The sequence below is a fragment of the Arvicanthis niloticus genome, chromosome 1 (assembly GCF_011762505.2).
Source record: "Arvicanthis niloticus isolate mArvNil1 chromosome 1, mArvNil1.pat.X, whole genome shotgun sequence".
Taxonomy (NCBI): Eukaryota; Metazoa; Chordata; class Mammalia; order Rodentia; family Muridae; genus Arvicanthis; species Arvicanthis niloticus.
Genome location: NC_047658.1, coordinates 8,531,043 through 8,545,049, shown reverse-complemented (window position 1 = coordinate 8,545,049; position 14,007 = coordinate 8,531,043). Strand labels below are relative to the sequence as shown.

General features: G+C 41.3%; 1 protein-coding gene across 1 annotated transcript; it reads right to left on the bottom strand.

Moving 5' to 3' along the window:
* Window positions 1-389: 389 nt before the first annotated feature.
* Window positions 390-13,910, bottom strand: Znf260 (zinc finger protein 260). Its single transcript, XM_034497722.2, has 4 exons — window positions 13,781-13,910; window positions 13,455-13,561; window positions 8,479-8,682; window positions 390-3,734 (listed from the first exon to the last, which is right to left on the bottom strand). Exon 4 carries the CDS (start codon window positions 3,302-3,304, stop codon window positions 2,084-2,086), a length of 1,221 nt encoding a protein of 406 aa, XP_034353613.1. The 5' UTR covers window positions 3,305-3,734; window positions 8,479-8,682; window positions 13,455-13,561; window positions 13,781-13,910; the 3' UTR covers window positions 390-2,083.
* Between the last annotated feature and the right edge of the window lie 97 nt (window positions 13,911-14,007).

Here is a 14,007-nt window from a genome sequence, read left to right as displayed (position 1 = left end):
TGTAGTTTCTTTGGATTTTGTTTTTCAATCGTAAGGAAAATGGAAGTTATTATCCACAGAATTTATGAAAGTATGAGTTTGGTTTTAGATCATGCCGTGCTATATGTAATACTAGGGTTCTGACAAAGTTAAAGGTTTTAGCCCTTTCCATGAGTCACCATACACCTGAGATTTATGACCAAGTGTTAAGTCTACCATAAAGGCTGACACTTGTGATCCAAAGACTGAGGCAGGAGGATTGTTGCGAATTCAAAACTAGCCTTGTCTATTTAGTTCCAGGATGGCAAGGTTACAAAGTAAGATTTTGAGGGAAGAGAGATAAGGGAGCCGGGGGTAGGAGACCAAAACGACAGCACAAGAAAAAGGAAAAAAAAAAAAAAAAAACAGGATCAGGACAGGACTTTTCCAAATTTTATTAGTCTGAATCCAATCAATGGGCAGAAACTACCCAGCACCATTTATTTTACTTAACAACAATTCCAAAGCCCAAGAATATTGATATGAAAGTGAAGCTGTAATTTTTTTACTTGAAGACTCTTGTGATGCTTATAAATATCATCCTAGGAATGTTTGTACATAGGAAAGCCTGATAGAGAGAGTTAATACTATACAAGGCTTCAGATATCGACGAGGGGCCTTGGGATGGATACACGAAGCTATGATAATATGGATCTCATGTCCAGCTCACCCATATCTATCTAAGCAAGATAAGCAAGATAACAAAGAATATATGTTGCTACAATGTAGAACCAACTATCAGTCTGTTACATTTATTTGGAACTGCTCTATTTGGAAAGTAGATATTTAACTATAAAGACTATAAAGCTGAAGCAGCATTGAATTACCCTGCTTTGTGACAACTTTGTTTCCACAGAACTCCACTGTTACTCTAACAGTTTTGGGAACTGAACACATATCCTCCCAATTCTAGTCTTAGAGAAGAGTTTCCCAGATGCTCAGCACCAGATGCTCAGTACCAGAGTGGTAAGTTGATTTATTCAATTTTAATGCAGGAATCACAACATATCTACCACTTAAGTTTTCTCCACACTGATGAATTTTTTCTTTTGCTGTTAGATTCATCTGTTGTGCTTAGCTGCTACATATTCTACTGCAAGACCATTACACTTTATTCATCTACCTTGTAAGCAACAAACATCTGCGCCCATTTTCTGCTGCTGTAATTTATGCTGTGATGAACAGACTAACTGGTACATGACTCCCTACGTAAGCATATCGGCTCCTGGAGAGTAAGTATAAACGCTCGAGAAGAATAGCTGAGGAAACCAGAATCTACAATGTGTTTCCTACCTCAGGGTCTCAGAAACTACCCTAGAAAATTCTGACACAAAGCTTTCCTTTCTGCAGAGACTGCAATTCCTAAATCAGTGATGACGTCAGCCACCTATTATTTTCCCACATAATTATCCTGAGATTATTTTTTCAGTCGTCCACGATTTTCCCATTGACCTGGGATACTGCCACAGTCATCAATCCTCCGTGAATTCATTCATATTTCTAGACTCGCTATTCTGTTCTGACCTCAAGATTAGACAATTTTATCAACAAAGACCTTGAGCTGGCATGGTGCTGTCTGGAACCGCAGCACTGGGAGGCTGAAAAAGTGGATCAGAAGAAACTCGAGGCCAACCTGGGCTACATAGGGTGTTTAAGGTCACCCTGGGCTATGTACATAGGGAGATCTGTCCCCAAATGCCTTCTCTGAAAAACAATTTGTACAAATTATCTATATACCAAAGCAGATATCAAAAATATTTTTGCCTCTTAATTTCAAACCTTTACATTGTTCATTATATTATCTTACAGTTGATAAGCTTTAGAAGACCATCCTGATTGGAATCACTGAACTCCTAAAATTAGAATACTAAGAATGTTTCTTGTAAGAGTCTGGGAAGTATACAATACTATGATCTATCCTATTAAATACTTTTGTACTTTAAGGTCTGAGTCTACAGAAGCATTTCCTACATTTGTGTAACGTCAGTGTGAGACGAATCCTTTGATACATTACTAACCATACACTCTGCTCAAGTGTTCGTACATCTAACACATTCAAAGAGTTTTAATGAATATGGATTCTCTGGTGTCTAATGTGATGGGACTTCTGGCTGAAAGCCTTCCCACACTCAGTACACTGATAAGGCTTTTCACCTGTGTGTATTCTCATGTGCAAAGCAAGAGTTGAGAACTGAGAAAAGGCCTTCCCACATTCATTGCAGCCATAGGGTTTCTCTCCCGTATGGCTCCTCATGTGTACCGTAAGAGACGAGCTCTGACAGAAGGCTTTCCCACAGATTTTACATTCGTAGGGTTTATCACCTGTGTGAATTCTAACATGTACAATGAGCGATGTAATTCGAGAAAAGGCTTTCCCGCACTTGTTACACTCATAGGGCTTTTCGCCCGTGTGGATATTGTGATGTTTGATGAGGTACTGTTTCTGCCTGAAAATCGTTCCACATTCATTACACTTATAGGGTTTCTCTCCGATATGGATTTTCTCATGCTCAGTCAGATTTGATTTGCCGCTGAAAGCTTTTCCACATTCCTTACATGTATACGGTTTCTCTCCAGTATGACTTCTCTGGTGTCTGATGAGGCTTGATTTCTGAATGAAGGCTTTCCCACACCCTTTACATTCATAAGGCTTCTCTCCAGTATGGATTCTCTGGTGTATAATGAGGTTTTCTTTCTGGCTAAAAGCCTTACCACACTCATTACATTTAAAAGGTTTCTTCCCACTGTGGATATTCTGGTGTTTAATGAGGTACTGCTTCTGGCTGAAGGCTCTTCCACACTGATTACATTCGAATGGTTTCTCTCCGGTATGAATTTTCTCATGTTCTTTGAGATATGATTTGCCATTAAAGGCCTTCCCACACTCCTTACATGCATATGGTTTATTTCCTGTGTTTTTCTGATTTCTGCCGATGGTTGTCATGGGAATGGGAGCTTTCTTAGATTCACTGGGTCTCTCTTCGGTATGTTGTTTCTGATGAGAAAGGAAGTTTCCTCTCTGGCTGAAGGTTCTTCCACATTCACACTTGTATGATTCCCTCCGTGCACGACTTCTCAGATGTAGAGTTAGTGACGAGCCTTGCGAGAACTCTTCATCATATCCAGTGCACTCACGTGACTTCTCTCCACTGTGCATGTTCTTATGTTCCACAAAGCTTTGTTCCAGGCTAAAGGTTTTTTTACATTCATTACATTCATAAACTTTCTCTCCAGGATCAGGTTCATCATGCAGAGGATCTGACTCAGGCTGACGGCTTTCCAACATTCTGTTTCATACAAGGATTCTCTCCTACCATCTACTGAGGTTGGATGGAAGCTTTGCCACAGTCACTAAATACAATTTCTTTTCAATATTAGTGAAGCCAGATATCTGAGAGACTTTTTACGTGAGTAACCGGAGATGTGGTTACCAGGGATTGAAATGCAGAACAGTTTTTGCATTAGTGGTTCTTTCTTACAGTTTTGCCCATGGTCATAAATGATGAATGTGGTAAATCACAGTTCAAATTCTCTTCAACCGAATCCCATATACAGGAGGAGCTCTTGTAGAACCACTGTCTGTGCCCAGGGAAATACTCTGTCTTCTAGGTTTTCTGAATTTGTTGTTATTCTATCTCTATACAGAAAGATGAGACTTAATTCACATGTCTTTCATCCTGTGTCCTGATCCTGTGTATAAACTCCAGAGGCTGCTTCTAAAAGAGAACAACAAGTCATTAAAGCGAATTCAGAGGGTGAAAATGGTGTCTAGACTGTAGAAAGCATCCAATAAACTAGCTAACATTGTCATTAACATCCTTAACAACCTGTGGATTCTCCCTGAAAACACTAATAAAATGCAGAAATGTGCTAGTAAAGAAAGACTGTTTAAGTCACAGATGGTAGGTCACACTTACAATTCCAGAACTTGAGACACTGAAGAAGGGGACTTGCATGAATGGGCTGGACAGTGAATTACAGGCTGGCCCAGCTACAGATGAGACTCTGCCTTCAAAACAAGAAAAATAAAACAAAAAACAAAAACAACCAAATGACTGAAGCCTAGTCTTTGGTTAAAAAAAAAAAAAAAAAAAAAGCTCAAATACAGCAACATTCCCAACTGTGTGCAGCTTTAATTGCCTTTAAATGTGGCTTGCACACACCATCAGTACGTAAAAAAAGGAGAAAACATAAAAAAACTAGGCATCAACCAGGAAAATACACGAGACTGGTAGTGCCTAGGATGAAAGGGAAAGAAAAAAATATCATTTTTTTCAAATACATTTATCTGTTATCTTGAAATTCCATTAAAATGGTAATAAAAGGACTAAGGGATAGGAAAAAATACTTACGAAAACTAAACATTCGTGGGTAAAATTAATTTAAGAAACTAAAGGCACAGACAGCTTGATAAAGACTAAAAACAAGGGTGTCAAGTAAAGACAAAATTAATATTTGATAGATTTTAACAAAAAGATTATGCAGTCAAATATAGTAGCTCATGTATGTAATGTTAACACTTGCAAGACAAAAGCAGAAGGATTGCCACAAGTTCAAAAGCCAGCCTGAGTCCAATGTTAGCTTGAGATAACTTCCAGGTAGCCTGGGCTACAGACTGAGACCTCCTGTCAAAAATCGTACACAGAGTTCTATAGTTTGTGAAGAGCAGATGTTTATAAATTGAATGTAAGTGAACAGCAGATAACCCCAACTCTCTTTCTTGTTTTTTCAATTTTTTAAAAAGACTTGGGGGCTGGAGAGATGGCTCAGTGGTTAAGAGCACTGAGTGTTCTTCCAGAGGTCCCGAGTTCAATTCCCAGCAACCACATGGTGGCTCACAACCATCTGTAATGAGATCTGATGCCTTCTTTTGGTGTGTCTGAAGACAGCAACACTGTACTTACATACATAAAATAAATAAATCTTTTAAAAAAAAAAAAAAGACTTAATGGTGATTTATGTGTCTCTACAAGTGTGTGTGGTGTGTGTGTGTGAATGTGTGTGTGTGTGTGTGTACACGAGTGCAGATACCATGCAGATACCATTGGAGATCAGAGACATCAGATCCCCCGGAGGTTTACAGGCTTTGTGGCCCTCCCCAAAAGCATGCTGAGAACTGAACTCAGATCCCATGAAAGAGCAATACAAGCTCTTACCAGCTGAGATGTGTTTTGTGAGGGTCTCAGGTAAACCAAGATGGCCTTGAATTTGCATGTAACTAAGGATGACTTACAAGGATACTACTTCCACCTCCACAGGACATGTCAATGTGTATGGTACAAGCATGGTACACTCAGTGCTGAGGATCAAAGGGACGTGGAAGTGCACAGTGAGCAAACAATCCTCAAAGGGAGCTACATCCCTGCTCCCTTGATGTAGCTCTTGTCATTGGAAAGAATTGGAAAGTAATTACCAAGATAAAGCAGTCTCAGCACTTTGGAGAGTGAGATATGGAGCAGGAGGGAAGAAATTACACATTTAAGGCATCCTGGTGTTAAGCCCATAGTGGTTTGAATAAGAATGGCTCTCATAAACCGGTAGATTTGAATGCTTAGTCCAGAGGGAGTAGCACTACTTGAGAAGGATTAGGAGGTGTGGCCTTGCCCAGGAGGCATCTCACTGGATGTGGGCTTTGAGGTTTGAAAAGCCCACACCAGGCCAATGTTGTGCCTGCAGACCAGGATGTGGCTCTCAGCCACTGCTCCAGCATCATGAGTAATCTCATGCTTCCACCATGCCCCTGCCACGAGAATAATGAACTGACTCTCTGAAACTATAAGCAGGCCTACAATTAAATTCTTTCATTTATAAGAGTTGCCTTGGTCATGATGCGGCATCACAGCAATAGATCAAAAACTAAGACAAACCCCTTCCACTGAATAACAAATAATACAGCTAATATTCTTTTTCTTAAACAAACAAACAAACAAAAAACACATTTATTTATTATGTACAAGGTGTCCTGCCTGCAGGCCAGAAGAGGGCATCGGATCCCATTAGAGATAGTTGTGAGTCATCATGTGGTTGCTGGGACTTGAACTCAGGACCTCGGGAAGAGCAGCTGGTGCTCTTAACCTCTGAGCCATCTCTCCAGCCCTACAGCTAATATTCTAAAGAGCTAAAAGTAAATATACTATTTTAAAAATAAAATATTAAGTAAAATATTAATACTATAAAAATAGTATCTTGACATAAACAGTGCTATATGTGTTCCAAATGACAGTAAATTAAGTGCAAACAAGATGGGTCTACTGGTAAATTGCTTGATGCGCACGCTTGACCTCCAGTTTGAATGAGGCTCCACAGCCTTGTGTTCTGATCTTCATACAGACCATGAAAGCATGCCTGTACACACACATACTAAAAATAATAATTAAAATTAATATTTAAAAAAAAGATTTAATAGATTGGCAAAAAAGACAAGAAACAAGTGGAAAGAATGGAAGAAACAAAGGATATAAAGTGAGACTGGAGAATTAGTGGAGTGGTAGTAGGATGGAAGGAGTCTAAATAGTACTGAGTGGGTTGTAGGAAACAGTATATAAAAATAGAGAAACAACTGAACAGAATAAAGACACTTTCCAGAATTCCGCATTACTCAGCACAAGAACAGGCTTCATCAATACAAAGTAACTCCACCCACAAAGAGCCTTGCTGAATAAAGTACACTACTGTAACATTTTAGCAAAAAGAAAAAGGAAAGAGCACAAGAAGGCAAATACTGTGTTGTGATATGTGCTGAGCTTGCACACAGGCAGTTTGTGTGTGGAGGTCAGAGGACAACTTGCAGGAGTCAGTTCTCTCCTGCCACCTAGGTTTCACAGATCAAACCCAGGCCAATGAATTCTGTGGCAAGTGCCTTTACCCCCTGAGCCATCTCAGTGGTCTAAAAGGTGCATACGTCAGACACACACATACAAATAAAATAAGCAACTCTGGGTTTTTTAAACGTAGTGATATAAGTTGTTCTAGAAGTACGGGCAGTATAGGTGCTGGGATAACATTCCTCCATCTTTCTTATTAGTAAGCTGATATCTAAAATAGAGCAATCAAAAAGTAGGCAAAATAGGGTGGTGGTGGCGAACACCTTTGATCCCAGTGCTCAGGAGGCAGAGCTAGGCAGATCTCTGTGAGTTCCAGGCCAGCCTGGTCTACAAAGAGAATTCCAGGGCAGCCATGGCTACACAGAGAAACCTTGTCTCAGAAAAAAAAAAAAAAAAAAAGGCAAGCCGGGCAATGGTGGCGCATGGACAGTGGTGGCGCCCGCCTTTAATCCCAGCACTTGGGAGGCAGTGGCAGGCGGATTTCTGAGTTCGAGGCCAGCCTGGTCTACAGAGTGAGTTCTAGGACAGCCAGGACTACACAGAGAAACCCTGTCTCAAAAAACAAAACAAACAAACAAAAAAAAAAAACAAAAACAAAACAAAAAAAAAGGCAAAATAGTTTTAATAAACACTGGCAGATAAGTATGTTTTAAGTGGCCAAGTGTCAAGTGTGGTGGGGTATATCTTTGATCCCAGTACTCAAAAGGCAGAAAGGTAGGTGGATCTTTGTGACTTAGCAGCCAGCCTGGTCTACATAGCGAGTTCCAGGATAGCCAAGTCTACAAAGTGAAACCCTGTCTCAACAACAATAAAAAAGTAGCATGCGGTTGCCAATGTAGAGTACGTCAGAGTAAGGAAAGACTGAGCAGCTAGGCCTGGTGGAATCCCAGCAGAGACAGGCAGATTTCGGAGTTTGAGGCCAGCCTGGTCTAAAGAGTGAGCTCCAGGACAGCCAGGGAAACCCTGTTTTGAAACAAAACAAAACACACACACAGAAAAAGAAAGAAAAGGAAAGAGTGAGACTAGTTAGCTAGAGTCTAGAGTCAGCCTTGAGTATCCACAACCCTTAGCTGCTTGTATAAACGACATATTTACAAGTAATTTATGCATATCCTCTCATATAGGTAAATGGCTGTATCATTTTTAGGTTACATATAATACCCAGGGGCAACCCTGGGCAAATAGCTGCCATACAGTATTGGTCAGGGAGTAATAACAAGGTGAAAAAATCTATATGTTCAATAGAGACATAAGGGTTTATCTCACACGTTTGTGCATTTGCACACAAGTGCAGGTGCCTACAGGGCCTAGAGTCCTGGATCCCCTTGGAACTAGATACAGTATCAACCATTAAAATTGAGTCCGAAAATGAAGCAGAGGGGCTGACACCCAACACAGAAGTCAGACAAGCAACCAATCCTGCATCAGGTGAGGAAAAGAAAGCAGAGTCAGGAGGACTGTCTGGAAATTTCATTGACCTATTTAAAGGATTTCAACAATTGTCCTCCAAATGGGGACAAGCTGATCCAAAATAATAATAACATCACCATCATCACCATCTCAAAACCAATTAGAGGTTGTAAACTCTCACTGGAGCTATAAGGGCATTAAGGCATTACATAACGGTTTCACTCACCTGCAGATTGATGTTTCTTCTCAGACACCCAGGGTTTTTGTTTGAACTGTAGACTTTTAATTTGCAATGAGTAAAGTGATTCAGGAGTCAGATGCTATTTCTACAAGTCAAAGCGGAGGCTGCAATTCAGACTAAAGCCTCAGCACTCAGAGAGGTTTGGAGGGTAGAGAAACTTCCGGTCCCCGGGCTACACAGGAAGCTGGTCTGTGAAAACAACACAAAAGAGCTTCAGTCTGCGCACCCGCACAAAACAGATTCCCCCCCCCCCACATATGTACTTGGCATTCAGGCTAAACCCGTAACTCTACTAAAAATCAAAATGTTCTTCAGATGTGGGTAACAGATGGTATTATATTTTCAGAACTGAAGTTATACAGAGAAACCATGACACTGACATTTTCAGTTTGCCTGAACTGGCTGGCCATCTGAACATGAATTCTGAGCAAGTATCAAGGTGGCCCTGCTCCCAACTGAAGTCAAACTGCTGACTATCATTTCACTGTCAAACATAGTTTTTTTGTTTTGTTTTGGTTCTGTTTTCTGAAGCAGTCTCTCTGTGTGGCAGGCTGGCCTGGAACTCAAGAGATCTGCCTGCCTCTACATCCCAAGTCTTGTGACTGAAGACATGTGCCGCTGCCGCCCAGCCTCAACAACATTTTAAGTCAGGTGTGGTAGCACATGTTTCTAATCCTAGCAACTTGGGAAACTGGAGCAGGAGGATGTAGAGTTTGAGACCACACTTGGCTACCTGTCTCAAAAAAAGCAAATAGAGGGCCGGGGAAATGGCTCAGTGCTTAAAGTACATGTACCAGCAAACATGAAGATGGGTGTTGAATCCCCAGAATCCGTATCAGGTGAGTGTGAAGGCTTGTCTGTAATTCCAGCTCGAAAGGCAGAGAAGAAATCTTGGGAGCAAGAAACACTAGACTATCTAAGAGTTGTGGGACTGAGACCCTGTCTAAATAAATAAGGTGGAGACCATGGACAGTGGTGACTCCTGACATCAGTGTAGGATCTCTACATTCATGCTCACCATGTGCATGCACACTCATGTGCAAATGCATCCTACCCATCCATAAATGCTCACACATGAAAAAGAAGTGCACACACTGAAAAGCAGACACACACACACACAAATGGAAAGAAATAAACTGGTATGGGCAGGCACTAAGGAGGGTGGAAGATCAGAAGTTCAGGGTCATCCTTAGCTACATGATGGGGTACAGCCTGTGCTATAAAAGAAATGAGAGAGGAGCCAGCAGCAGTAGCACACACTTTTGATTCTAGTACTTGGGAGGCAGAGGCAGGAGGATTTCTATGAGTTTGAAGCTAGCCTGGTCTAAACATTGAGTTCCAGGACACCGGGGCTATATAATGAGACCCTCTCTTGAAAATACAAAGGGCTAGGAAAATGGATCACCAGTTAAGAGAACTGGCTGCTCTTCTAGAGGACCCAGGTTCAGTTCCCAGCACCCACATGGCAGCTAGCAATAATCTGTAACTCCAGTTCCAGAGGATTCAAAATCCTCTTCTGGCCTCTGTGGGCACTGTGTGCATATGGTACATAGACACACATGCAGGCAAAACACCCATACATATAAAGTGAAAATAATAAAATCTCAAGGAAAAAAAGAAAGGATGTTGCAGAGGACCTTCTGCAGAGATGGCTCAGCAGTTAAGACCACTTACTGTTCTTACAAGGAACCCATTTGTATGGTTTCCAAATACAGGGAAAATGTGACATCTTTTTCTGACCTCCACAAGACACCAAACATGCATGTGGTACTTATATATACAAAGCAGGCAAAATATACAGACACATAGAAATATATGTATGTATGCATGCATGTATGTATCTATATATGTATGTATATGTGTATTTTCAAATTTTTATTTATTTATTTAAGAAAACACATTGACTTGAAAAGGCTAGGGATTCAATCTCAACAAGGCCAAAATATACAGGAAATTATTTGGCTAATATTAACAACTCAGCTCTCAAAACCTTTAGACACCTAATATTTTACATAGATTTGGTTACTGTTGGAGAAAGTAAATGTAACTTAGGGTCCTGTAATTATATTCATATCCTGACTTTAGCAAACATATATCTATCTATTCTGCAAAATCTACTCATAGTGGGGTATTGTAGGCATAATATTTTGTTTGCTGTGTAAAGTTTAACCTTGGGTTATTCACATGCTGATTTCTCTGCCCTCTTATCTTGTTTTAATCCAGACATGGCATTGTGATGCTTATACCAAAAATCTCTTGTCACAAGTTTGTGTAAACAGTTTTCACCATTTACTCTCTGCCTTGTAAATAAATGCTGATCTCCTGATGCTAACGAATCTGATCTAAGTGCTGACAGGGAGGGACATCCACTAGTGAGAGGAGAGAAAGAGGGAGGTGAGCCAGGAGGGTGGAGGACTGGAGCCATGATGAAGGGGTCTGAAGAGCCAGATCAATAATAATATGCAAGCATCATGGGACGGAGCTGTGCGGTAGCCGGATCAGCACATAAAGATAGATCATTTAATTGCTCAGCTATTTAATTACTCAGCCATTGAGGTACAGTTTTAAATAAATCTTGGTTTCTCTCTAGCATAAGGCAAAGAACTACAGCTGCTGGATTAATCCATGGCTTACATTTATACTTAGAATAATTGATTTTCAGTGTACTGCAATGAAAGGGGCAGGCTTACTCTCTTACTTGGAGGCGTAAAGCCATAGCTGTGCTGTGCTGTGAACTACCGAGCAGGTGATACACGGGGGAAACAGGTGGAGGCCACCTTCAAGAAGGGGCTATCAGTAATCAGTATGACACCTATGGATATAACAAATTTGATGTTCTTAGCCGAGCGTGGTGGCACACACTCTGAGTTTGAGGCCAGCCTGGTCTATGTATTGAGTTTCACGGCAGCCAGGGCTACCCAGATAAACGTAGCAGTAGAAGTACTTAGAAGAGAAAAAAATTAAATCCCACAGTCCTAGGCGTGCCGATTATCAGAGGAGTAACTGAAAGCAAGCTGGGGCTGGAGAGATGCTTGTCAGTAATGGCACTGGGTCCTGAAGCTAGGTCCCAGCACTCATGTAACAAGTCACACATGTTAGCATACGGCTTCATGGAGGAGACAGCACTGGATCCCTGAGCATCATGGAACAGCCGGCCGGGACAAGTCAGTGGGTTCCACATTTAGTGAGTGACCCTGTGGCAAACAGTGAGGTATCGAGCTATGGAGGAAGACAGCTGACATCTACCTCTATGATTCCCATACCTGTACCTGTATGATTCCCATGTACACACCCATGCACACGGGCACACATGCACACATGTGCACTCACGAGCGCTCATGCATATACCCCCATGAACATGTACACACACACACTAAAACAAGTTGTGTCTCCCTTGTTAATTTGAATTTTTTTCTTAGTTCATCAAAATTGTTGACCCTTTACTACCTTACTTTATTGAAAAAACTGTGTTAAGGGGCTGGAGAAACGGCTCAGTAGTTAAGAGCATGTACTGCTTGCTCGTCCCAGCAGCCACACTGAGCTGCTCTCAAAGAGATGTAATGCCCTCTTCTGGCTTCCATGGGCATTCATAAACATGCCCACAACCTACAAGCGCTTACATACACATAAATGAATAACTCTTTAAAAATAAAAATCTTTAATGGCAAAAAATATGAAAAGAAAAACATGTTTTACAAGAAGTGTGACAAGCTAGGCATCGTGGCGCACAACTTTAATCCCAGCACTCAGGAGGCAGAGGTAAGTGGAACATCCTAGTTTGGGGGCAGCTAATTCCAAAACAGCCAGGGCTACACAGAGACACCCTGACTTAAAACAAACAAACAAACAAACAAACAAAGATGGTGATGAGCCAGCCATAATAGTGCATGCCTTTCATCCCAGCACTTGGGAAGCAGAGGCCAGCATAGTCTATATCATGAGTTCTAGGACAAGCAGGACTATGAACGCAGACCATCTTTTTGTTATTGCAATGTTTTAAAGAATGACAAAAAAGTACTTAGAAGAAAATCTGTATGTTAACAAAAGCTATTTGGTATGGGATAAATCTGGACAAATTAGGAATCTTAATTTGGAGCTGAAGGGATGGCTCAGTGGTTAAGAACACTGACTGTTCTTCCAAAGGATTCAAGTTCAACTCCCTGTACTCAACATGCCAGCCCACAACTATGGCCTCTGCAGGTTCCATGTACACATACACACTCAGGCAACACACACACACACACACACAGCCATGCCCTTTGACAAAGCTGAGTGCTAAATTAAATAGCTTTCTTGACCTCTCTGGGCTAAAGGTGGGACAATTAATTTCCTTCCTGAGTCAATCCCATCTGCAGCAGTGGAAAGTACCTTCTAAGGGCTATTCCGTAAATTTGGGGCTACTCAAAAATAGCTCATCTGAAGTTTTTCCAAGTAGTTAAGTTAATGCCTACTGATGTGTAAGCATCCAATAACGAGTTATTGGAAATCTTTGTTACAAAAAATATTTTTCAAAGGAACGTTGGTTTCATTTTCTACTCTAACGTAGACTTGTTTTATTTTAAAAACCACTTTTAAAACTATTTTCTCAATTTATCCTTTTCCCTTTCCTGTTTTCCAGGAAAAAAAAAAAAAACCAATGCGTTTTTATTTTTAGAATAAATGCGACAAGTATTAGAAAACCACCCCTGTATTTTCACAAACTTGAAACCAGTTTCTCGCTCACTCGAAACAAACCAAAACACACCCTTACACGTATGCTCACCCCACCCGCAAACCCATCCCGATTTCTGATCTCCCCAGCCCCCATCCACCCAAGTTCTCAGCTCCACTGTCACAGCAGGAGATTTTCGCCCCTTCAGGAATCCGCTCCCTGGCAGGTGGGTAAACCCTCCCCTACAGCTCCTTTGCCTTTACTTGGTCTGGGAAAATCCTGGTCCTACAGACCCCCAAATCAAACTCACCCAGACAAAGGCGACGATGGCGAGCCACGGAGCCTGCGCCTGCGCACTTCTTCAGTGAGCTAGCACTCCCAGAGGTCTCTGCCCACCAGGGCTCTGAACTAGAGGATCTTTTTCCATTCGATTTTTTTTTTTTTTTTTAATTAAAAAAAAAAAATCTGTGAACTACATTTCCCAGAAGTCTCATGGGTTCTAGTTAATCCCCCCCCCAACTTTTCCCAGTGGATAAGTAGTAAGAGGACAGGACTAAGATACTACTGCTTTTATTCTGTGTTACTGGAAAAGACAGTGGTGTGCCAAGGTGTATACTGAGTGCAGCTCAAACTCACTGAACAGGCTTTTCATCGCCTCCAAGTCGAGATTCCCAGGAAAGCACAATCCTCCGGTTTTACGCCATATTGGCCACCGTGGCGTACTGCTGAACTACATTTCCCAGAAGGCATCTCCTGTTTCTGTCACCTGGAACTGATAGCCAGCAGCTCAGTAGAGAGTTGTATCAGACTCTGGTGTTAAACTCAAAAGCGATTGCTACAGTATCACAAACTGATGCCAGGTG